Raw genomic sequence first — 26,479 nt, forward strand, 5'->3', positions numbered from 1 at the left:
CTCAGCCTTAAATATATCCAACGATGGAACATCCACAACCCTCCTGAGATGGAGAATTCAGAAGACTCTCAACCCTTTCAGTGAAGTAATTTCTCCTCATCACAAATGATCGACCCCTTATCCCGATTCTGTGTCCCTTTGTTTTGGATTCCCCAACCAGTGGAAACAAAATCTCTCGACGTCCACCCAATCAAACCCCTTCAGAATTTTGTTGGAGCTACACTCCCTCGCAACGGGATGCATTACATGAAGAATGTAAGCTGCAAAGCACCTACCTTTCCAGCTGATTGCGTAACAATTTTACTCCTCTTTGCCGATATATCAATTGTCAACCCCATGTTCACAGGGCTTTTGATACCTACTGAAACCTACACAAGCAACGGTTTACTCCTGGCAGCTTACCAGTTCTATAACATCTACAACACCAAAAAAAAAAAACGACTGCTCCGTTGGTAAACTGATATCGGAGATCATACAACAAATGCTCTGATTAAGAAATAAAGTACTCATGCCTGATTTAAAGATTGCTAATATACGCGTATATACAGTATGTGTTGTGTATGCGACCTTTCAAGAGATTACAGGAATGAACACAGTCACACAGTTCTTCGACCACAAGCTGAATTCCAGCAGTCAAGTACCAGCAATGCACAAAAGAATTCTTCCACATTCTGTTTAACCAAACAGGTAGCACCAAGAAATTGACTCCACAGAAGTCCCAGCGAGGCAGCAGCGGTGTGAACCGTCCATAATTTAGTTGACTGACAAGCTACACATTTACAGAGACATCATGAGAATCAAGCGGAGCTTATGCAGCAGCTTTGCTCACAATACCAGGGGGGAAAAAGGCTTTTTTAAATCCATTCACAAGCTGAAAGCACAAACATGATTAAAACAATATGCAAAACAAAAACATGACTTTGTGAGGACAGTCCTTTAAGTTCACTCCCTGAAGCAGTCTGTGACAAACCTTGACCAGTCATCAAATTCAGGAGCCATTTTTACTTGCTGTTATTTTGAATTGATTTGGTTTCAATAGCCAAGGCACATTATTAAAAAGGAGGTCAGAATGACAGATAATTAGAGGCAATATTTTTATACAAAGACAGGCTGGATTTCAAAAACCTAGTCATTCTCACACAGAAATCCAATGGGCTAGGGACAGAACGGTGGCGCAGTGGTTAGCACTGCTGCCTCACAGCGCCTAAGTTCCAGGTTCGATCCCGGCTCTGGGTCAGTCGGTGTGGAGTTTGCACATTCGCCCCACAATCCAAAGATGTGCAGGGTAGGTGGATTGGCCATGCTAAATTGCCCCTTAATTGGAAAAAATGAATTGGGTAATCTAAATTTATTTTAAAAAAATCCAATGGGCCAAATGCATGGAATCCGCACTGTGAGAAGACTGTGTTAGGAAGTTGCTTGTGATGTAACGCTAGTTTGTTTAAAACACTATTTATTTGTTTAATGTAGCAAAATGTTAGTCTTCCCCTCTGTGAATTTAAATTTAAAACCGGTGGCACATTTTGACCAGATTGGTAAAGTGGTAGCAATACAGTATTATAAATGCACCCACTATGGTGCACACATTCTGGACACAAGATGCTCATGGAATGATGCCTTGCCCTAACCCCTCTCGACACCAAGACCCTTTAATTACCCAACGTTCCGCCCTCCGCTCCCAATTCCACCTTCTCTTGCTGGACTCTCAGCAGGTTTCCCAGCTAACCAGTCTGTCTTTGCTACAACAGCTTAATCTTTGCAGAGTGCCTGGAGATGTTCACCCATAAGGTTGTATTCCGGATAATTCTGGGCATGAGAGGAAGCAGAAACCCTGGCAAATTTCTCCCTCTTTTATCCAAACCCACTGTAGTGGCCCTACCATCTGCTGTCAGCACAGTATCACGAAGGAAGGAACCTGTGATTTTATGGTCTGTATATCTCAGCACAACAGAGGCCTTGCCTCTGACCACATGGGAAGTTGGCAGCTTGGCTTTTTCATAGAATCATAGAATTTATAGTGCAGGAGGCCATTCGGCCTTTCGGGTTAGCACTGGCTCTTGGAAAGAGTACCCTACTTAAGCCCACGCCTTCACACTAACCCGCAATCCAATAACCCAACCTAACTTTTTGGACACGAAGGGGCAATTTAGCATGGACAATCCACCTAACCTGCACATCTTTGGATTCTAGGACGTAACCCACGCAGACACGGGGAGAAGGTGCAAATTCCACACAGTCACCAGAGGCCGGAATTGAACCCGGGACCCTGGTGCTGTGAGGCAGCAGTGCTAACCACTGTGCCATCATGCCGTCCTGAAACTGGTACTTCGACATCAGTTCACAGAATTGAACCACGTATATAAAATCTTCATCTGTCATGTAAGTGTCAGCTCAGGAACTGAGTCATGGAAACCATCTTTAACCATTCTCAAACTTTATTTTTAGTGTTGAAGGATTTCATTAAAATTTGTCCAAATTAAATCTGCCATTGTTCCCTTTATAATCTGAACAGAATATTGCTGAGTTTTATTTCTGACCTCTTTTAACAGCGCCCATTCCCCAAGTCCGATCTCTGATGGTGAATGTTACCAAACTATTCAACTATCACACCAAACTGTTTTCACACACTGTGCCCTTCACATCACCTACATAGTCCAACAGTCACTGTTCGTGATCAAGAACAGGATTGCTAGCAACTCTTCTTCCCCCCCCCCCCCCCCCCCCCCCCCAAACCCCCCAGCTCCTCCCTAGCCCAGTGGCACTGAGGCCAAGACCAGCCAGAACAGACCAAGATCAAAAAGGACCTCCTTGGTCCCACTCATTTACCCAGTCAGATGTCAAAAGAGAATTTACTGTAAAGTGGATGGAGACAGGCTGAAGTTGCTTCCTACCCTGATCTTACAAGAGAGTAGCACCTACTCTGGGAATTCAAGTATTGGGGCAACCAAACAGGATTTGTGTGCAGTTCAGTGACTCTTTGGTTTTATGAAATCCAAACCTGGAGCACTAAAGCAATAAGCTACTCACAAGTCAACCTAGAGAGCTGCCCATCGTACAGTTAAATACCTGTGCTATTTGCTGTCCTCCCAGAGGAACGGAGCTTTGAGGCGTGGACGATGCAACAGAGGCAGGTGGAAAACGTGGTCGCACAGCACGGGTCATAGAGGACATCATCTTTGAGGACAGAGGGACAACAGACAAGTAATCGCAAAACAAGAATGCAGTGCTGCAAGAATGAAAAGGAAGCACACACGTCCCTATGTGGATCACAACCTCCAGAAGTGGGCAGCTCACAGCCACCTTCTGTCACCCTAAGCCTTTGTTATGTGGCATTACAAATGGGGAGAAAAACACAACCATTGTGAACAGATCTAGAATCTAAAGAGCAAATTAAACAAGTTTAACTTTCTGGTCTTACAGGAATCAATTCATTTTTGTTTAAAATTGAAAAATCGAATTCATTTCAGTTCTTCTTTTACTAGGAGGTGGGAGGATTCAGTTTAAACCAGGGATTACAGAAATAGGAGTCCTGTCCATTTGTTAAATTTCTGTGACAGTGTTGTCCAATAGCACCAGTGCTGGTGCAGTGACACCCAATTTAACCACATGCACTAATTTTAGTAGAAAATACCTTACACAAACTCTCACAATGTATGTAAACATAATTCACACTTCACTGAACAAACACTTGCAACCATTTATTAACTAAAAAGGAAAGCATTCGACAATCAGAAAAACTCATGCACCCTGCTTTTCATCAACTGAATTTACTAACAAAGGTTAATGCTCACATGGTTACATCCGGTGAATGAGCATTTAGATCACTTGCTCAATAATTTTTTGTTTACTACTATTTATTCACTGATCAGGCATGCAATTAGCCACATCTGGATTCCCAATGAGCCACACGTGTTTAGTGGAAAACATATTGGACAACACTGACCTACAGCATACTGATAACGTTTATACTGCCTATTTGCTTCCTCCCTTTCCCAGAGGCACTGGTGATATCTGGAGTACAAGCCCACTAGCACTAGTCGGCCTACGATATCTCAGTTAAATGATCAATTGTGTGTCTATTTTATGTTGGCTTGATGCTGGAGTTGACTGGATGCCATGAATGTCACCTGCAAGTTAGTGATCTGATGTTGGCTGATTGAAAACTGTTTCAACCCTCTTTAGTACTCAGGCTGTTTTGTCTTTAAGATTTTGGTCTGACAGAACCAAACCAACTGACAATGTGAGCATTAAAGTCAGCTGTTCTGCAAGGGGACACAAATCAGATCAATGGAACAATGGAGGACAGAATTTCCCTGTACCTTGATGGGAACATTTTTTTCTATTATGTACAACTGTTTATCTGATCAGCCTTCAGTTCTTGCCACTTTATGAAGTGCATTTAGGTCATGACATTTTGAAGGTGGATGCAATCAAGATAACAGCCAATTAAATAAGCTAGAATGTTTTTGCTTCCCACCCTAAATCATTAGATTTTTTTTATAGGACGTGTGTACTTTCAAAAATAAAGTTTAAATTCAGCAATACTTAAACAAAAGAGGCAGCTTGAGCAGAGACTGAAGGACAGAGGATCCAATGATTCCATTAGTTCACAGAAACACAGAGGCAGCCAGCAAAGGGCAATGGAAGGCGATTAAAACAGGAAGCATCACAACATGCACTGACTGACAAGACAATAACTGGAAGAAATCAAGCAGGTAAAGTTGCCCTGCAAACACGCTGGTTGGTCAGTCTACACACCAACGCCATAACACACTTCAGCAACAGAGCATGGACCTCACCACTAACCTGACCAGCACCTACAGATCAGTGTTCCTGTGCACTACCTGTTTGTGTATCTAACAACGTCTTGGTGGCTTTCCTCAAGCCTGCCATGCATGTTAGGCGCAACATCAACAGCTGACGGCAAATTGGTCTTGGCTGTCGTCCTCTATGTTGCTGTTTTTTCACTTTTCCAACTGGATATTTCCTTTCAGCATTCAATCATTTATGCAAAACCAGTACTAAGGACATTTTGTAATACAGTTGTCATGGCAGCTCCTCAGCCACCCTCGTATACACTCTTAAAAACAAATAACCCTGACAAAATCTCTCCAATAAGAATACAATTTCCAGGAGCCAACACAGTGCGTAGACTTGGGCACAGGTTGTTTTTCTGTTCCAAATCTCACTGACAAAGTAAATTAACATGTATTTTGCAAGGCCCACTGTCGGTAGCGTTCAGTGCCACTCCTTCCCAACACATCATTTCTATTGTCATGTAGTCATTTCCAAACCACTGACCCTTACCCATGGGTTCCCCGAGCATGGTCATTCTTGGACTGAGAGCAGATGTGAGACAATGGGGTAACCTCTTGCCATACCCTTGAGCATTCTTCAGTATCCATCACAAAGAGGATGAGCTGCCCCAACCTCCTCCCTCCTTACTGCCTACATTGGTCATTCATACGAAACACATGAAGTTAAAGACAAATTCCTCAGCTCCAGTGTTTGTGACAGTCAGCAGCAGCCCTGCATCCAAGCAACATGGAGAGAAAGACAATCTAGCACCTGGGTAGGGGGGCAGGAAAGAAAGAGGAAAAAGAGTAAGCGACAGACATACGTGTATCATAGAATCTCTACAGTGCAGAAGGGGGTCATTCGGCTCATCATTTCTGCATTGACCCTCTGAAAGAGTACGCTATCCCGGCCCATTCCCCCACCCTATCCCTGTAACCCCACTGAATCTGTACATCCCTGGAGACTAAGGGGCAATTTCTATCATGGCAAATCCACCTAGCCTGCACAACTTTGGACTGTGGGAGGAAACCGGAGCACTTGGAGGAAACCCACTCAGACACGGGAGAACGTGCAAACTCCACACAGACAGTCACCCGAGCCGGAATTGAACTTGGGACCATGGTGCTGTGAGGCAGCAGTGCTAACCACTGTGCCGCCCCCCCAAAAAAAAAAGTTTAAAAGAAATGAAAGAAATTATTATATGTGCCCGTGCTCTTACAGAAATGGTTAAAAAAAATGTGAGAACAGGAAGATCAACTGGAAGATATAATGAGAGAAAAGGTACGGGAGGCTTAATGAAAGTGTGGAAGGCATACAGAAGAGAGAGAAACAGAAAGAACAAAAATCGGAGGAAAAGCAGATAGGATACTGAATGACAAGGTAGGTGTTTAACAGGCATATATAAAAAGAGACAGAAGTAAATTATTTTAAACAAAGATAGAGGGAAAAGACAGGAGCTAGAGAGCATAAAAACCATGAGAGGGATCCGTGAAGGTTGTGAGAATTGTACTTTTACTCGTGAGCAATATCACAGGAGATGTGCCTTTAAAGGATGCTGGAGAAACATTTGCTCGAGAATCTCTCAGCTTTTAACCCTTCCAGCAGTGAAATGTTGGATACTACATATTAGGAAACATAGGTACATGGGAAAGGATATCAATCAATGAAAGGAAAGGGAACCAGAAATGGGCCGGAGATGGAGAACTGGACTAGATGCTTTGAAACTATATGAAACATGCAAAACTTCGAAGCATCAGAGCCTTAGTTACTGCCCTGTTCAAGACCACATCCCCACACACTTCATACAAACACCACTCTGGGGAAATATACACCACTAATACATTTACTAAAAGAGGAAGAGTAGATGCAAGATCACGAGTATTTCTCAGTTCTTGTATTAACAATATCGCCAATGATTTGATGTACCAGTGAGGTATTGAACTCGTGTCTGTGAAGTCCTCCCACAATGCTGTACTCTTTAGACAACATTTCAGCTCTTGATGTTGAGCCCAATAATCCAAAGCTTGTAAGGGTTCAGAACAAAAGGTCTGACAAATAATTTCAAGGAGCAAAGATAAAGGGCACCTGACATCTTACAGTGAACAGGAAGGTCATTAAGAGAGAACACAATGCCTCCCCGAAAAGTTCAGCTAGTTCAGGCAATGAGTGACTGATACAAACTGACCACAATTTGAGCAGTGCTCTTCTGGGTTAGGGAGCAGGAAAAGTTCCCAAAGTTTTTATTCACCGCAGTCCTAGAGTTACTGGTCCAGCCAGAGGAGGCTTCCGACGAGTTACTCTTATAACCTGACAATTCAATTAAAATGTCCCTCCAGGAAATTAAAGAGGAGATTGGTACAGCTGAATTTCACACACAGCTGCTGTCACAAGCGGCATCACCTGCATTAATCTGGAATCTTAATGCTGCTCTATTCTAAATCCTCAAACTGAATCCCATGTAGGCAATAGGTAGAAGGAACTCAATGTGGCAACGGTGTGAAGACATCCTAACTCTTTACCCCAAAAAGCAATTGCAGTTGGGGATCATGTGCAAATTTCAGCGCTCAGATTGTTTATTTGTTAGGAAAGGGCTTTCAGAGTTATGGAACCAGGTTGAGATACAGATCAAACATGATCTCATTGAATGGCAGGGGAGAAATGGCCTATTCTCACTCCCGTAAAAAGCAAAAACATCAAGTCTCATAGCTCACCCCTTCCAGCAACATAAGCAGATTTGAAAAAAATAATCAACTTCAATGGATTTAGTCATGGCAAATATTAACACATTGGTTATCATCAGACTGCAGAGTGTAAATTTCCAGAGCTAGAAACATTGCCAATGATGCTAGTCTAAGTCAGCGACCTAGCACTGGGAATCGCAGGTCTTTGCCGGTTTGCTACTTTGATGGGTAAAAGAGTGCACAAGGTAAGAGTCTGAGAACTCGGTCGACAGGGCAGATACAGGAAGGATGTTCCCGATGGTGGGTGTATCCAGAACCAGGGGACACAATCTGAGGATACCCGGTAGACCATTTAGGACAGAGATGAGTTATTTCTTCACCCAGAGAGTGGTGAACCTGTGGAATTTGTTACCACAGGAAGTAGTTGAATCAATAAAATTGTATGGATTCAAGAAGCAGTTAGATATAGCACTTAGGGCAAATGGGGTCAAAGGATATGTTGGGGGGGGGGGGGGGGGGGGGGGGAGCAGGATTAGGCTATGGAATTGGATGATCAGCCATGATCGTAATAAATGGCGGAGTGGACAAATGTGAGGTAATGCATTTTGGAAGGTCTAATGCAGGTAGGGAACATACAGTGAATGGTAGAACCCTCAAGAGTATTGAAAGTCAAAGAGATCTAGGAGTACAGGTCCACAGGTCACTGAAAGGGGCAACACAGGTGGAGAAGGCAGTCAAGAAGGCATACGGCATGATTGCCTTCATTGGCCGGGGCATTGAGTATAAGAATTGGCAAGTCATGTTGCAGCTGTATAGAACCTTAGTTAGGCCACACTTGGAGTATAGTGTTCAATTCTGGTCGCCACACTACCAGAAGGATGTGGAGGCTTTAGAGAGGGTGCAGAAGAGATTTACCAGAATGTTGCCTGGTATGGAGGGCATTAGCTATGAGGAGCGGTTGAATAAACTCGGTTTGTTCTCACTGGAACGAAGGAGGTTGAGGGGCGACCTGATAAGAGGTCTACAAAATTATGAGGGGCATAGACAGAGTGGATAGTCAGAGGCTTTTCCCCGGGGTAGAGGGGTCAATTACTAGGTTTAAGGTGAGAGGGGCAAGGTTTAGAGTAGATGTACGAGGCAAGTTTTTTTACGCAGAGGGTAGTGGGTGCCTGGAACTCGCTACCGGAGGAGGTGGTGGAAGCAGGGACGATAGTGACATTTAAGGGGCATCTTGACAAATACATGAATAGGATGGGAATAGAGGGGTACGGACCCAGGAAGTGTAGAAGATTGTAGTTTAGTCGGGCAGCATGGTCGGCACGGGCTTGGAGGGCCAAAGGGCCTGTTCCTCTGCTGTATATTTCTTTGTTCTTTGTTCTTGGGCTTGAAGGGTCGAATGGCCTCCTCCTACTCTTGCTATGTTTCTATAGTTCAGTAAAAAAAAAACATTTGGCCTTGGAGTGTTCATTGCAAGTAAAGTTCTGCACCTAGCTATGACTCCAGCTTGGGACTAATTGTGACTTTTTCCTTAGCATGGGATTTTCTGTGCTGAAAAACATCCAAAGAATCTAACAGACAGCTAAGTAAACAGAACAGCTTATGCACACACATTGTGCTTTTTTCAACGAAACAAAACATGTGACAGTCATTCCCTGGTTCATTCCCCAATCTTGACCAATCAAAGTCAAACAGCCTGGTTTGGCGGTTAACTGTCAGTTATCAGTAAACTGGTCCATTCTCCATGGCAATCTACTAACCAGAGTCCACTTGCCAATCAATCAGCACTCTCTTCTCATGCAGTATAAATTGTTGTTCCTTTTACAATTTGGATTCTTGCGAATTGCCCTAATGAAGTCCAAAAATGTCAACAGAATTTTTTCAGCAATAGTTGGCTTCGGAATGTTGGGATGACGGTACAGTTTATCAAAGTAGGATTCCATGGGAGTTGCTGGAGAAGGTCTGGCCGGCATCTTGGTTGCGCTTCACATCAGAGGTAATTCCAAGAAGCTGTGTGGACTAAGTTGCATAGGGCATTCTTGCATGCTCCTGTCAAAGTCAAATGCTTGAACCTCCAGGCCCCCACAAAACAACATTGATTTGTCAAATGATACTTGCATTTTGCCTGAGACCTCCATCTTGAGGCCCGAGGTTCTCAAAGAACAAGAACTTCTTTCCCAGTTCATCATTCTCCTCAAAGGAAGTAAAACAACCAGTAGCTTGCTAAAAGTATCCACCTGCCTTGGTACCCTCTGCAGAGGCATCGAGGTTTGTCCTAGCTTCAGAAAGGGCACTGGTTGAAGTTTTACGGGATGGACATGCCTGAGCCCAGAAGAACCTTGTCCCCCGAATGCCTTCACAGGTGTCTCCTCCTGGCTGCAGATATCTGCTGCAATTGACATGGGTCAAAACTGTTTCTAGAGCCAATAATTTTGCTTAGAATATACTTCTTTAGTCATAGGATGTGGGTATCATTGGCAAGGCCGGCATTTTTTGCCCATCCCTAATTGCCCTCAAGGCGAGCTGCCTTCTTGAAGAGCTGTAGTCCATGTGTTGCAGGGTTACGCAATGTTGAAATGTTGCTGAAATGTGCATTAGTGGAAGCCACTCTGGTCACCTGATATCGGCTGATGACTGTTCAGTAGACAAAACTTGAAGGCTGGACTGACTTGTTACAAATGCTGTCTTCATCAGAAATCACAGACTAGTCCTGTCTCATCAGATACTGTGTAGAGTCTACAGGCATTCCTGTCAATCTGAAGCCACAGAGACTGCATGATGTAGGGCTGTTTCTTTGCAAAGTGCAGTCTCAGGCAATGTCATGAAAGTCAGAGATTAAAAGCAGCACCACCAGTGGATAGGGTTCAGTTTCTGGTTGTGTTATTGGATGCAATAATGAGGTTTTTGCAAACCTGAGCAAGATCAGTTGCCCAAGTATTCAATGTAGCTCTGGGTTCAGACATATAAAGAAAATACTGAGGCAGCAGAGAGGGTACTACACAGATCCATCTGTTCATGAGGAATAAAGCTTGGAAAAATTGAGTTGCTTTAATTGTAAAAGGGGAGACCACAGGGTGATTTGATCTGGATATTTAAAATTATGAAGGCACAAGACAGGATAGATAAGAATAGAAAATTTCAAGGAATTCCAGTGGCAGCCTTGGAGTGAGTGGTTGCACACAGTAGGATAGCTCCAGCAGGAAAGTGGTGCGGGAGATATAAAAGGAGAAGTTTTCTCCAAGATTGACATGTCAACTGGCTACTAGACCCAGCAAAAAACAGTTAAAGGCCTGGCTATGGAATTGGAGGGGACCTGTGGTGCTGCAACACGAGGTGCAGGAGAACAGGTCCAGGCCACAGAACCCACAAACTATGGGTCTGCCAGAGGATGTGGAAGAAAAGAGTGCCACAAAATATGTGTCGATGTTGGCCAGGTTGGTGGAGGAGAGGCTGCTGGACAAGGCCCCGGAGAGGGACAGAACCCACAGGTCTCTAAGGCAGAAGCCGAGAGCGGTAGAGCCGCCGCGGGCAGTGACTGTGCGATTGCACATGTTCATAGAAAAGGAGAAGATCGGACAGTGGGCCAGGGAGAAGCGAGACAGTGAATGGGAGGGGAATCATGTCCGAATATGCCAGGACATTGGTGCAGAGCTGGCGAAGAGACTTGCTGATTCAACAGGGCCACGGCGGTGTTGTACCAAAGGAAGATTTGGTTTGGGGTGCTGTACCCGACAAAACTGTGGGTCACATTTGAAGGCCAGGAGTAATATTTTGAAACTTTCGGCAGGGGCAATTTGCAATTCTGGGTAAGGGGTGTGTATGGTAGGGCCCGCTGGGTGGGTTTGCCGGCTGAGGGAGATTCAGGTGGGTAGGGGCCTTTTGCACAGGTTATGGGGGGGCTGGTGGGGGAGGGGCAGAGGGGTGTGTATGAGGGCATTTGAGCAGGAGCTGCCACTCTGGCATCTAATGCTGGTGAACGGAGGTGAGGTGGGGGAGGACACGGCAAGAGGAGCCTGGCCGGAGGGGGGACTAAGCAGAGTTGGAGACTAAGCGTGGTCATGGGTGGAGAGGGGTGGCCACCTTGGATGGGCCAGGTTTAGGGTGGTATTAGAGGAGGTAGAGCTGGAAGGGAATGCTGGCAGATGGTAGAGGGGAATGGAGACATAAGCCTCCGATAAGAATTGTAACGTGCAACGTCTGTGGGTTAAACGGGCCGAATAAGAGGTCTTGGGGCTTTGCACATCCGAGGAGGTTGAATGCGGAGGTGATCTTATAGGAGATGCACCTCTGGGTGAAGGATCAGGTTAGGTTGTGGAAAGGATGGGTGCGAGAAGCTGGAGAGATACTGGGAAGTGGTGTTTGGGACGCTATCTAAGATTGTGGGGGTGGAGGTCAGACCAGACCCAATGGTGACGATCTTTGGGGTGTCGGAAGTGCCGGAGCTGCTGGAGGGGAAGGGGGCCGATGATTGGCCTTCGCCTCTAATTGCCTGAAGGAACTTGCTAAATTTGAGGTTAAATACACCACCGGGGATGGCAGCCTGGTTGGGAGACTTTACGATTTTCTCTGGTTGGAAAAGATTAAATGTGAGTTGAGCGGGTCAGCGGAGGGCTTCGAGACATGGTGGGGATTGTTCATGACAGTGTTTGAGGAACTGTTTGTCGCAGGGAGGGGGTAAAAAGGGGGGAAATTGTACAAACTGTGGATTGAGAGTTTGCGGAGTGTGTTTTTGTATATATTGATGTTTTTTACACGTTTGGAATAAAATATATATTTTTTAAAAAGGCAATTTCTTGCTGCTGAGAACAAGGGTCCAGATATTCGATTGAATGAAAAATTATAAGCCTAGGAGCAGTTAGAATTTTTTTTGGGCAAGGGTACACAGAGAAGTGAGGCTTTGGGATACCCTATCAGAGTTAGTGACTGAACCAGAAATCATGTCAATCATTAAGATTACATTAGATAGCCAGTGAAGGGAATGGGATATGGAAGCAATAAACACATGAGATTGGCACTACAAGTCAGATGGGAGATCAACAGATTAGTTGGGTTGAAGTTTCAGTGATGTTAGGGAGCATGGCGCTGAGATAGAGGACCAACCATGATCACATTGAATGGCAGAGTAGGCTCAAAGGGCTGAATGACCTACTCCTGCTCCCATTTTTTCTATGTAACCTGTGTCATTCTACATATGCAATCCAGGGTGCCATATGCACACACCAGCTGGGTTTTCAGAGAGCTAACCATCTACTGCAGGGGTGCAAATCGAACAGCAAAAGTCATTTTCTCCTCACTTTCTTGTGTAATTGATGCTGCAGTGAGTCTTTATCAAGATTTCTACTGCTGAAATGAATTTACCAAATCAGCAAGTGGATCTCTGAAACCTATCCCTAATCCCACCTCTTCCCGGTCCCTACCACACTTCATGGCCAGTTCTGGATTTTGCAAGAGTTTGGAAACTTCTATCGGAAGCAATTAGCAAGTTAATGTTTCAGAAAATGGACTCACGGTAATGTTTCTGCACCAAAACTGGTTTGTCCAGGCCTTGAAATGAGTGATGTCTGCACATTATATCTGTTATTCCAGATAACAATTAAAGCTAGATATTTGCAATTATTAAATTCTGTAGCTGCAAAGAATACTTGCAGCTAAGGGAGAAAAATAATTGGGTGTAGGGTTAATTTATTATTGTATTATTGAGAAGCAGCTTGCTTTACAAATGCGTGCAATTAACCTAGACAATGACCCTGTAGAGGAACAAGGAATCCACTAGAAATTCTACAACATGCTGATCAACTCATGCAGTGATGGCCGGCTGGCACTCACTCACATCACTTTCCTTACCTGCCCTCCTGCTCCCATTTGTACTTGAGCCTGAGCCTGGGCTTGGGCTTGGGCCTGAGCTTGGGCCTGTGCCTGTGCTTGAGCCTGGGCCTGTGCCTGTGCTTGAGCCTGGGCCTGAGCTTGAGCCTGGGCCTGTGCTTGAGCCTGGGCCTGAGCCTGGGCCTGAGCTTGAGCCTGGGCCTGAGCTTGAGCCTGGGCCTGTGCTTGAGCTTGAGCCTGGGCCTGGGCCGCCTGGCCCTGGGGAAACTGCGAACGGACCTGAAACAAAAGAAGTATAAGAGGCTAATCAATTACATTTGCATCTGGGTTACATCCATTTTCCATTAATGTACTTGTGATTTAATAAATGTTTAGGGTTAGATGATCAACGCAATAGCAATGCCCAGCAAGGCTTTCCTTCAGGAAGAAACTTAACACGCAGAAAGGTTGGTAACCAGAGCACACTGATTTAAGATAAATGCTAAAAGAAATGGAGGCAAGATGAGAATAATTCCTTTTTATACAGCAAGTTATGATCTGGAATGCACAACCTGAACGAGCGATGGAAGCAGATTCAGGAATAATTTTCAAAAGGAAATTGGATAAATCCTTTTAGAGAAAAACGTGCAGTCATATCGTGAAAGGGCACTAACATGAGACTAATCGAGTAGTTCATTAAAAAAGCTAGAAGATACACAATGGGCCGAATGGTCTCCTTTTGGGGGCTAAGATTCTATGATAAGCCATCCAACTTAGTCAAATCAAATGTACTGGATTTACCAGCTAAAGACAATTGGGTACTGCCCAGAAGTTTAAATGAAGACTAAAACATACTTGTTCTGTTAGCTTGGCAGGAGTTTGAAGCAAGACCACAATGTACATTATGTGACTGTACTACAAACGATCTGCAACATGCTCAATGTGAGGAAGCTCTGAATATAAGGTTAAGAATACGCTGCCATTTTCAGAAATAAAGGCAGAACATTACTTTGAGCATCTACTGGTCCCTAGCGTATTGCTATAAACTTTCCAATCAATACAAGTGCATCAGTTGGGTTTTACCAATAAAGCAGCAGGATCCTGTTTCAGAACAGGTTCAGTCAAGCTACCCAGCCCATGAATAATACCCTGGGCAAGGGGTTCACTATAAGCCAGCTCCACCCCACACTATGGCTAAATGGGAAGGCCACAGGTGTCTTGTTTGAACAGCTGGCTTATCTACAAGAATGACACATGCTGAGCCCCAGATGGATGAAAATGGGGTGCAGAAATCAATAGCATTGATTAGAAAAGTTGATATTATTCTTCTTAGGGCAAGGAAGGTTATGAAATTTAATAGAGATGATTAAAATCATGAAGGGTTTTGATAAGAGTAAATAAGGAGAAACTGTTTCCACTGGTAGGAGTGGTGGTGGCAAGTGGGAACACATTTAAGATAATTGGCAAAAGAATCGGAGGGGAGGAGGAGAAATATTATTCCGTAGCAAGTTGATGTAATCCATAATGGCTGCCTGGAAGGGTGCTGGTATCAGATTCAACAATGTATTTAAAAGGGAATTCTTAACTGAAAAATAAAAAATTTCAGGGCCATGGGAAAAGAATTGGGGAATGACACGAGTTAGATAGCTCTTCAAAAAGCTGGCACAGGATGGCTTCCGGGTGCGGCGATGACCAGCTAAGTCGCACGTTTCGGCAGCTCCCGGTGGAACGGACTTTTGGGCTCTTGATAGGAGCCCCAACAGCAATTTTAACGGCTAAAAACACCGTGCGGTAAACCAGAAGGGAATTCCCCCTGGACACGGATGGAAAAAGGAGAGGAAAGTGGCCGGATTGCAGCGGATCCTTTGGAACAGCGGCAAGGAAGGCAAGCAAAAACCAAGATGGCGTCGGAAGGTGGCAGTTTCACATGGGGCCCTGAAGAACAAGAGTTCTTGAAATGCTGCGTGGAAGAGATAAAAAAGGAAATGAAGAAAGAGCTGTTGGCCCCGATACTACAGGCGATCGAAGGGCTAAAGGAGGAACAAAAGACCCAGGAGCGGGAGCTTCGGGTCGTGAAGGCGAAGGCAGCCGAGAATGAGGACGATATACAGGGCCTGGTGGTGAAGACGGAGATACAGGAGGCACATCAGAAACGATGTGTGGAGAGGTTGGAGGCACTGGAAAACAACGCAAGGAGGAACAACCTGAGGATTCTTGGTCTTCCTGAAGGTGTGGAGGGTGCGGACGTCGGGGCATATGTGAGCACGATGCTGCACTCGTTAATGGGAGCGGAGGCCCCGGCGGGTCCGTTGGAGGTGGAGGGAGCATACCGAGTTATGGCGCGAGGACCGAGAGCAGGAGAAACTCCCAGAGCCATAGTGGTGAGATTCCTCCGTTTTAAGGATAGAGAAATGGTCCTTAGATGGGCGAAGAAAACTCGGAGCAGTAAATGGGAGAACGCGGTGATCCGCGTTTATCAAGACTGGAGTGCGGAGGTGGCGAGAAGGAGGGCGAGCTTTAATCAGGCCAAGGCGGTGCTTCATAAAAGGAAGATAAAATTTGGAATGCTGCAACCGGCAAGACTGTGGGTCACATATCAAGGGAGGCACCGCTATTTTGAGACGGCGGATGAAGCGTGGACTTTTATTGTAGAAGAAAACTTGGAATGAGTGGATTATTAAAAAGAACGTTTGGACAAAGTGGTGGGGCGAATGTGGGGGGCGAAGAGGGGTTTTATGTTCTAATCCTGCGGTGTGGTAACTTTTCTCTCTCCCACAGGGGGTGATGGGGGGAGGTGGGGAGGGAGAGGAGATGGGGCGTTGGCCATGGGGGGCGGGGCCAAGGGAGAAGCGCGGGCTTGGCTCCCGCGCTATGATAATTATGGCGGGAATAGAGAAGCAGGAAGGAGGGGGCGTCGCACGGTGCGAGCCGTGGTCACGGGGGGAAGCCGAGGTCAGCCAGAGTTTGCTGACTTCTGGAAGCAACATGGGGGGAGTAATTACGCTAGCGGGGGGTCTAGCGGGGGGGGGGGGGTGGGAGGGGGGAATTACTGGGTTGCTGCTGCTGGGGAAAGGGGGGAGCGGGTACGGGAGAGGATGGGCGGGGGGGCACCGCCTGGGGGAGATACAGCTGCGTGGGAACTGGGTGAGAAGCTGGAAAAAGATGATGGCTAATCGACAAGGGGGGGGGGGGGGGTGGGAAGCCCCCCAACTCGGCTGATCACGTGGAACGTGAGAGGGCTCAACGGGCCGATAAAGAGGGCACGGGTACTCGCACACCTTAAGAAACTTAAAGCAGATGTGGTTATGTTACAGGAAACGCACCTGAAACTGATAGACCAGGTTAGGCTGCGCAAAGGATGGGTGGGGCAGGTGTTCCATTCGGGGCTAGATGCGAAAAACAGGGGGGTGGCTATATTAGTGGGGAAGCGGGTAATGTTCGAGGCAAAGACTATAGTGGCGGATAACGGGGGCAGATACGTGATGGTGAGTGGCAAACTACAGGGAGAGACGGTGGTTTTGGTAAACGTGTATGCCCCGAACTGGGATGATGCCAATTTTATGAGGCGGATGCGAGGACGCATTCCGGACCTAGAGACGGGAAAGCTGATAATGGGGGGGAGACTTTAACACGGTGTTGGAACCAGGGCTGGATAGGTCGAAGTCCAGGACTGGAAGGAGGCCGGCAGCAGCCAAGGTGCTTAAAGATTTTATGGAGCAGATGGGAGGTGTGGACCCGTGGAGATTCAGTAGACCTAGGAGTAAGGAGTTCTCGTTTTTCTCCTATGTCCATAAAGTCTATTCGCGCATAGACTTTTTTGTGCTGGGTAGGGCATTGATCCCGAAGGTGAGGGGAACGGAGTATACGGCTATAGCCATTTCGGATCACGCCCCACACTGGGTGGACTTGGAGATAGGGGAGGAAACAGGAGGGCGCCCACCCTGGAGAATGGACATGCGACTAATGGCGGATGAGGGGGTGTGTCTAAGGGTGAGGGGATGTATTGAAAAGTACTTGGAACTCAATGACAATGGGGAGGTTCAGGTGGGAGTGGTCTGGGAGGCGTTGAAGGCGGTGGTTAGGGGGGAGCTGATATCAATAAGGGCACATAAAGGGAAGCAGGAGAGTAAGGAACGGGAGCGGTTGCTGCAAGAACTTTTGAGGGTGGACAGACAATATGCGGAAGCACCGGAGGAGGGATTGTACAGGGAAAGGCAAAGGCTGCATGTGGAATTTGACTTGCTGACTACAGGCACTGCAGAGGCACAATGGAGGAAGGCACAGGGTGTACAGTATGAATATGGGGAGAAGGCGAGCAGATTGCTGGCACACCAATTGAGGAAAAGGGGAGCAGCGAGGGAAATAGGGGGAGTGAGGGACGAGGAAGGAGAGATGGAGCGGGGAGCGGAGAGAGTGAATGAAGTGTTCAAGACATTTTATAAAAAATTATATGAAGCTCAACCCCGGATGGGAGGGAGAGAATGATGGACTTTTTGGATCGGCTGGAAATTCCCAAGGTGAAAGAGCAGGAAAGGGTGGGACTGGGAGCACAGATCGAGGTAGAAGAAGTGGTGAAAGGAATTAGGAGCATGCAGACGGGAAAGGCCCCGGGACCGGACGGATTCCCAGTCGAATTCTATAGAAAATATTTGGACTTGCTCGCCCCGGTACTGACGAGGACCTTTAATGAGGCAAATGAAAGGGGACAACTGCCCCCGACTATGTCTGAAGCAACGATATCGCTTCTCTTAAAGAAGGAAAAGGACCCGCTACAATGCGGGTCCTACAGACCAATTTCCCTCCTAAATGTGGATGCCAAGGTCCTGGCCAAGGTAATGGCAATGAGAATAGAGGAATGTGTCCCGGGGGTGGTTCACGAGGACCAAACTGGGTTTGTGAAGGGGAGACAGCTGAACACGAATATACGGAGGCTGTTAGGGGTAATGATGATGGCCCCACCAGAGGGTGAAACAGAGATAGTAGTGGCGATGGATGCCGAGAAAGCATTTGATAGAGTGGAATGGGATTATTTGTGGGAGGTGTTGAGGAGATTTGGTTTTGGAGAGGGGTATGTTAGATGGGTGCAGCTATTGTATAGGGCCCCAGTGGCGAGTGTGGTCACGAATGGACGGGGATCGGCATATTTTCGGCTCCATAGAGGGACAAGGCAGGGATGCCCTCTGTCCCCATTACTGTTTGCACTGGCGATTGAGCCCCTGGCGATAGCGCTGAGGGGTTCCAAGAAGTGGAGGGGAGTACTTAGGGGAGGAGAAGAACACCGGGTATCTTTGTATGCGGACGATTTGCTACTATATGTGGCGGATCCGGCGGAGGGGATGCCAGAAATAATGCGGATACTTGGGGAGTTTGGGGATTTTTCAGGGTATAAATTGAACATGGGGAAGAGTGAGCTGTTTGTGGTGCATCCAGGGGAGCAGAGTAGAGAAATAGAGGACCTACCGTTGAGGAAGGTAACAAGAGACTTTCGTTACCTGGGGATCCAGATAGCTAAGAATTGGGGCACATTGCACAGGTTAAATTTAACGCGGTTGGTGGAACAGATGGAGGAAGATTTCAAGAGATGGGATATGGTAGCCCTGTCAATGGCAGGGAGGGTGCAGGCGGTTAAGATGGTGGTCCTCCCGAGATTCCTCTTTGTGTTTCAGTGCCTCCCGGTGGTGATCACAAAGGCATTTTTTTAAAAGGATTGAAAAGAGCATCATGGGTTTTGTTTGGGCCGGGAAGACCCCGAGAGCGAGGAAGGGATTCTTACAGCGTAGTAGGGATAGGGGGGGGCTGGCACTACCGAGCCTAAGTGAGTACTATTGGGCCGCTAATATTTCAATGGTGAGTAAGTGGATGGGAGAGGAGGAGGGAGCGGCGTGGAAGAGAATAGAGAGGGCGTCCTGTAGGGGGACTAGCCTGCAGGCTATGGTGACAGCCCCATTGCCGTTCTCACGGAGGAACTACACCACAAGCCCGGTGGTGGTAGCTACACTGAAGATTTGGGGACAGTGGAGACGGCACAGGGGAAAGACTGGAGCCTTGGGGGGGTCCCCGATAAGAAACAACCACAGGTTTGCCCCGGGGGGAATGGATGGGGGATATGGAATGTGGCAAAGAGCAGGAATAACGCAACTGAAAGATCTATTTGTGGATGGGAAGTTCGCGAGTCTGGGAGCGCTGACCGAGAAATATGGGTTGCCCCAAGGGAATGCATTCAGGTATATGCAACTGAGGGCTTTTGCGAGGCAACAGGTGAGGGAATTCCCGCAGCTCCCGACACAAGAGGTGCAGGACAGAGTGATCTCAAAGACATGGGTGGGGGATGGTAAGGTGTCAGATATATATAGGGAAATGAGGGACGAAGGGGAGACTATGGTAGATGAACTAAAAGGGAAATGGGAAGAAGAGCTGGGGGAGGAGATCGAGGAGGGGCTGTGGGCGGATGCCCTAAGTAGGGTAAACTCGTCGTCCTCGTGTGCCAGGCTAAGCCTGATTCAGTTTAAGGTATTGCACAGGGCGCATATGACTGGAGCGCGGCTCAGTAAATTTTTTGGGGTGGAGGATAGGTGTGCGAGGTGCTCGAGAAGCCCAGCGAATCATACCCATATGTTTTGGGCATGCCCGGCACTACGGGGGTTTTGGATGGGGGTGACAAAGGTGCTTTCAAAAGTAGTGGGGGTCCGGGTCGAACCAAGCTGGGGGTTGGCTATATTTGGGGTTGCACAAGAGCCGGGAGTGCAGGAGGCGAGAGAGGCCGATGTTTTGGCCTTTGCGTCCCTAGTAGCCCGGCGCAGGATATTGCTCATGTGGAAAGAAGCCAAGCCCCCGGGGGTGGAGACCTGGATAAATGACATGGCGGGGTTTATAAAGCTAGAGCGGATTAAGTTCGTCCTAAGGGGGTCGGCTCAAGGGTTCACCAGGCGGTGGCAACCGTTCGTCGAATACCTTGCGGATAGATAGATGGAAGGGGAAAAAGAAGGCAGCAGCAGCAGCCCAGGATTTGGGGGTGGGGGGGGCGGGGGGGGGGGGGGGGGGGGGGGGGTAACTTGTGACAAGGCAGTTGCCAATTAGGGCTAGTTTTCATTTTTGTTATTTAATATTTATTCATTTTTTGTTTTTTGTTTATATAAAATAGGTCATTGTTATTTGTGCTGTTATAATATTGTGTAAAGGATGCACAATGTACTGTGTTGGTTGACCAAAAATTTTCAATAAAATATTTATTTTTAAAAAAAGCTGGCACAGATACAGTGGGTCATATATCTAAGATTCTGTGATTTCTCGCATCACAATTAAATTTGATAATACTCCCCAAGAGTCAGGGAACACTGAAACATGCAAGCAAGAGCAAGTCATTTCACCCTCAAGACTTTTCCACCATTCCCGGAAAGAGCACCCTGCCTAGGCCTTCACCCCCATCCTCACCCCCTATCCCCCACCTAACCTTTTGGACACTCAGGGACAATTTAGTGTGGTCAATCTACCTAACCTACACATCTTTGGAGTGTGGGAGGAAATCAGAGAACCCGGAGGAAACCCACGCAGACACGTGGAGAATGTGCAAACTCCACCCAGTCACCAGGCTGGAATTGAACCAGGATCCCTGGCGCTGTGAGGCAACGGTGGTAACCACTGTGCCGCCCCTTAAATCTTCTAAATTCGAGAAAATACAACCCTAGTTTATGCAATCTACTTGCAATTTAACCCGTGGAAGTCCATTTATTATTCAAGTAGATTAACTCTGCACTCACTCCAATACATCCATCTGTAATCCAGAACTGCTCACTGAGGCTTTGTACAGCTGAAACATCACTTGTGCTCCTTTGCATTCTAATACTCTCAATATACATTTTGTCAGGTCAGAGTGTTGGTATTGTTACAATTTTGTGTGCTCTTCTAACATGAAAGGGAAATCATTCTGTCTCTCTCGCTCTCTCTCGGATGCCACAACTAGGACAAGAGACTACAGTCTGTATCAATGACTTGGATGAAGGGACCGAATGGATGGCAACTAAATTTGCCGATGACACCAAGATAGGTAGTGAATTAAGTTGTCCAGAGGAAGTAAAGAGTTTGCAAAGAGATAGACAGGTTAAACGAGTGGGCAGAAATTAACAGATGGAGTATGATGTGGAACGATGTGAACTTGTCTATTTTGGCAGGAAGAATAGAAAAGCATCATATTTTTAAATTGTGAAAGCTGCAGAAGTCAGTGGTATGGGTGTCCTGGTATGAAACACAAACAATTAGTATGCAGATGCAGCGAATGATTGGGAAGGCACAAGGAATATTGGTGTTATTGCAAGAGAAATGGAATAAAAATAAGGAAGTTTTACTGTAGCTGTACAGGGCCATTAAGATCACATCTGGATCCCGTGTACAGTTTTGGTCTCCTTATTTAAAAAAAGATATAACTGGGTTAGAAGCAGTTCAGGGAAGGTTTACTCGGCTGATTCCTGGAATGAATTTAGAAGAATGAGTGGTGACCTTATTGAAACATACAAGATCTTTGGGGGACTTGGTAGAGTGGAAGATAGAGTGGATACTTGTGGGGAACAATTTAAAAATAAGAGATCTCTCTTTTAAGACAGACGAGGAGAATTTCTTTCGCTCGGAGAGTTGTTAGTGTATGGAATTCTCTTCCTCAGAAAGCAGTGGAGGCTGGATGATTGAATTTATTCAAGGCCAAGTTAGATAGATTTTAATGTCAAGGGCTACGGTGGGCAGAGAAGAAAGTGGAGTTGAGACTACAATCACATCAGTCATGATCTTATTGGACGTCTGAGCAGGTTCCCAATGGGCTGAATGGCCTACTCCTACTCCAATGTTCCTAATTTATGGGATCTTCTACCATTTAATACTCAATGCCAAAGGTAGAGAACACAACAGTTGGTTCGCAATGAGAGCCTGTGTACCTGATGCAGGGGTTGAAGCTTGATTGGCGGCTGCTGCTGTGTTAAGGATGAAGACATGGAAACCGGGCCTGACATTTGGCCTGGCACCTGAGCTACCATGGGCTGAGACTGGGACTGAGGTGCCAGCTGTGATTGTGGCTGAGACTGCAGCTGCTGAAGTTGCTGGAGTTGGATCTGTTGCTGCTGCTGCTGTTGCTGGAGCTGCTGCTGGATCATCCTCTGCAACAGAGTAGAAGGAAAAATCTTTGTATTACACATGCTCAGAAAATCCAGATAGGTTCATTATTACATCAGTGACTGACTTGCACTCTCCAAAACTGTTTTTTAGTAATCTTTAATGTCACAAGTAGGCGAACATTAACACTGCAATGAAGTTACTGTGAAAAGCCCCTAGCTGCCACATTCCGGCACCTGTTCAGGTGCACAGAGGGAGAATTCAGAATGTCCAATTCACCTAACAGCACGTCTTTCGGGACCTGTGGGAGGAAACCGGAGCATCCAAAGGAAACCCTCGTAGACACGGGGATAACGTACAGACTCCGCACAGTGACAAAAGCCGGGAATCGAACCTGGGACCGTGGCGGTACGAAGCAACAGTGCTAACCACTGTGCTACCGTGTTCTGGTTCACTCGAGTGTTATGCAGTGACAGACCTATACCCACCAATACTGTTATAGTGACACCCATGTACCCAACAAAACAGTACTCAAGTCCATACAAATATTTTTCCAGAAAATCCCACTCCCCATGTCGAACCACATAGTAGCCCGAGATGAGACTTTCATTAAATGTAACATAATGCGCTGGAAATATTCAGTTAGTCATGAAGCATCTGTGGTAAGATAAACAGAATTAACATTTCAAATCGTTGGAAAATGTCAGAGAGGTGTTACGTACAGAGCCAGGGAGGTTAGTGTTGGGGCCGGGGTGGTAAACGAAAAAGGGAAGACCTTAGATAGGGTGAAAAGCAGGAGAGATTAAATGACAAATGGAATGATGGTGCAATGCAAATGGAGATGGTAATGGGACAAGTCATACAGCCTGTTGGCGGCCGCACGGCTGTTTTAAAAATTCACTCATGGGAAGGACGGTGGCGTCGCTGGCTCAGCCTGTTTTTTTTTTTTTTAAAAAGTGTTTTTATTGTGTTTTCACATCTTATATTTCACAATTCATAGGTTTCATATTACAAAAACAGGGGCAAAAAGAGGAAAATAAAAAAGACAAATGGCAATCAGCACATATTTACAGGCAATTGTCTTCCCTCCCGCTGTGGTGTTGACCTCCCTTTAGTCGGCATACATGTGTTACAATCCCCAGTATGGCCAGAGCACGTAGTTACAAGTGTCTATTTACAATTTAGTTTGGGCTCCAGCTTGATCTCGGACCAGTCCCCCGCGGCATTGTCCCTCCCTTCCCTCTCTGGGATGGCTCTTTCCTTTTCCTTTGTCCCGTGGCTTGTTTGTAGCTGCCCTCCCCCCTTCATCCTACTGGTTGCTGGCTGTGAACTGATCTTGGAACAAGTTGGTGTGTGGAAGCCCTTTTTTGACACCCGGATGGCAAGTTTTATTTTCTCCAACCTGAGAAATTCCGCCAGTCTGCAGTTTTGGGTGGTGCTGCCGATCGCCAACCGAGCAGAATTCTCCAGCGGGAGATCAGAGAGGCAAAGGCTTTGGACTCGCCCAATGACGAGTTCTGGCTGATCTGAAACCCTGAAAACCACCACTTTTGGGCATGGCTTCACCCTCACTCCCGCACCCTGGACATTGGCTCAACGAAGATCATCCGATACCCGACAAGCCTGGGGCAAGCCCAGAACATGTGGGTGTGGTTGGCTGGGCCTCCCTGGCAACGGTACCTCTGGAAAGAACCCACTCATTCGGGTTCTAGTTAGGTGTGCTCTGTGCACCACCATTAGCTGTATTAGACTCAGCCCAGAGCATGAGGTGAAGCCCACCCTGTGTAGTGCTTCAACCCAGAGTCCTCCCCCATCCCTATGCCTAGTTCCTCCTACCATTTTTTCCTTGTCTCATCCAGGAGGGAGTGTAGCTCCTCCAACAGACGCCCTAAAGGTCAGCACAGTTTCTCTTCCCTAGATCGCCCACGTCCAGTATTTATTTTACTAATCAGTGTCCTGGTATCTGGGGGGGGTGTCGTTGGACCTGAATGTTTCTCAGATCGTTTCCTTTTAGTAACTGGAACCTCTCCCCGAGTTCCCCCGAGGTAGTTACTCTGTTGTCCTTAACTATCAATGCCCCTCGTCCTGTCTCCACCTTTTGAAGGCGGTGTCCATTATTGTGGGAGTGACCCTGTGGTTGTTGTAGATGCGGGCTATTGTGGACATTTCAGTTAGGCCGAAGTGTTGCCTCGTTTAGTGCCATGACTGGAGCGTAGCTACTACCACTGGGCTCCTCGAGTATTTGGCCTGGGGGAATGGGAGTGTGGCTACAGCTCGGAGGGACGTCCCTATGCAGGGACACTCCTCCAACTTCACCACTGTTCCTGGTTCCATTGCCCATCCCCATACTCTTACTGCAGTGGCCACCCAGTGGTAGAACTGTAGGCGTGGGAGGGCCAGGTCTCCCATGCATCTTTTAATTTGTAGGACCTTCTTAAGGATCCTCAGCTTCTCTCTCTCTCCACAACCCCCCCCCCCCAAATCAGAGCAAACAGCAGTAGAGATAGTGGGCATCCCTGTTTTGTGCCTCCATGCAGTTGGAAGTTTTTAAGAGCTGGTGGTGAATGTCCATCCACTCGTCATGAGAACACTGTACAGCAGTTTCACTCAGGAGGTGATCCCTGGCCCGAACATAAACCGTTCCAGTACCTCTGTCGAAGGCCTATTCTGTGTCCAGCAAGATTATCACTTCTGACCGTCAATGGACTCGAAACATTAGCTCTTTTCTCTCCCTACAGATGCTGCCAGACCTACTGAGATTTTCCCGCATTTTCTCTTTCATTTCAGATTCCAGCATCTGCAGTAATTTGCTTTTATCACTTCTGGTGTTCCCTCCCCGGATGGGGTCATTATCACGTTCAGCAGGTGCCTGATGTTCGATGTTGGCTGCCTGCCCTTGACACAGCCTCCGCGACTACTTCTGCTTTGCAGTTCTCCCGCCACCCCGCCAGAACCTTGGCCAGGATCTTTGCGTCGACATTGAGTAATGAGATGGGCCTGTAGGATCCGCTTGCGCCAGTGTTGATGGCAGAGTGCCACTTACTAGCGAGTCTGCGAACATCTTCTGCAGGTGCAAGGCCAGTGCTGGCTTCAATTTTTTGTAGAAGTTCGCCTGGAATCCATCTGGCCCCAGTGTCTCCCCGCCTACATGGAGTTAATACTCTCCATGACTTCCGCCAGTTCTAATGGTGTTTCCAGGCCCTGTCTCCTATCTTCCCCATGACCAGCATGTCCAGTCCGTCAAGGAACTGCTTCATCCCCAAGACCACCTCAGGGCGCTTGGAGGTGTACAGCCCTTGGTAGGAGGCCACAAAGGCCTTACTGATCCTTTCTGGCGTGATGACTAGCCTACCGTTACTGTCCCTAGCCTGGACTATTTCCCTCGTGGCTGCCTGCTTTCTCAGCTGGTGAGCCAGCAGGCAGCTGGCTTTGTCTCCATGTTCGTAGAATGTCCCGTGTCTGGGGGAGCTGTCGCACTGCTTTCCCAGAAGAGAGGTCAAAGTCCATCTGTAGCTTTTTTCTCTCCGGCAGTAATTCCACAGTTGAGGGCGAGGAGTACCGCCACCCGCCTCCAATATGAAGTCAACAAGCTGCTCTCTAGCCGCTCTCTCTTTCCTATCTTTGCACACCTTGTGTGCAATAATTTCCACTCATATCACTGTCTTCAGTGCGTTCCAGAACGTGGAGGGAGAGTTTTCCCCATTCTGGTTGTTCATAACGTTCCCATCTATGGCCTGTGATATCCATTTGCAGAGTGCCTTATCGTGTGTTGCCATCATTGGGGGGGGGGGGGATTCGTCTGCATCTGCTGGTGTGGTGAAATAGCACTGCCTACCCTGGAAAGTGACCCAGAGTTTGGCAGGATACTGAATCTCGAATCTCACACTGTTCTTGTGTTAAACTCCGCCTGGCATTTGGCCAGGTCTGCCCAATGTCCTGGTGCACACAAATCGAGTGTCCCTCCCACTTACAAGACCACAGGTGCCTTGTCCAGTTCAGGATATTTTCCCAATCTTGGTACTGGTGCAGTTACGCAATGATGGCCCGCGGCTGCTCCCCGGACTTGGGCTTTGGCCGGATGAACTGTGGGCTCTGTCCACTTCTGG

General features: G+C 47.0%; 1 protein-coding gene across 5 annotated transcripts in view; it reads right to left on the reverse strand.

Annotated features, from left to right (window-relative positions):
- Positions 1–26,479, reverse strand: part of med15 (mediator complex subunit 15) — a 226,421-nt gene that overhangs the window by 102,163 nt on the left and 97,779 nt on the right. For 3 of the 5 annotated variants that reach the window (XM_072499563.1, XM_072499583.1, XM_072499555.1), the window contains 3 exons: positions 22,199–22,417; positions 13,320–13,577; positions 3,067–3,174 (listed from right to left, as the gene is read on the reverse strand). In XM_072499563.1, the coding sequence (XP_072355664.1) occupies positions 3,067–3,174; positions 13,320–13,577; positions 22,199–22,417 (585 nt within the window). The remainder of the gene's footprint in view (positions 1–3,066; positions 3,175–13,319; positions 13,578–22,198; positions 22,418–26,479) is intronic. The other 2 variants (XM_072499591.1, XM_072499574.1) reach the window with 2 other exon arrangements.

This window comes from Scyliorhinus torazame, chromosome 1 (genome assembly GCF_047496885.1).
Source record: "Scyliorhinus torazame isolate Kashiwa2021f chromosome 1, sScyTor2.1, whole genome shotgun sequence".
Lineage (NCBI taxonomy): Eukaryota > Metazoa > Chordata > Chondrichthyes > Carcharhiniformes > Scyliorhinidae > Scyliorhinus > Scyliorhinus torazame.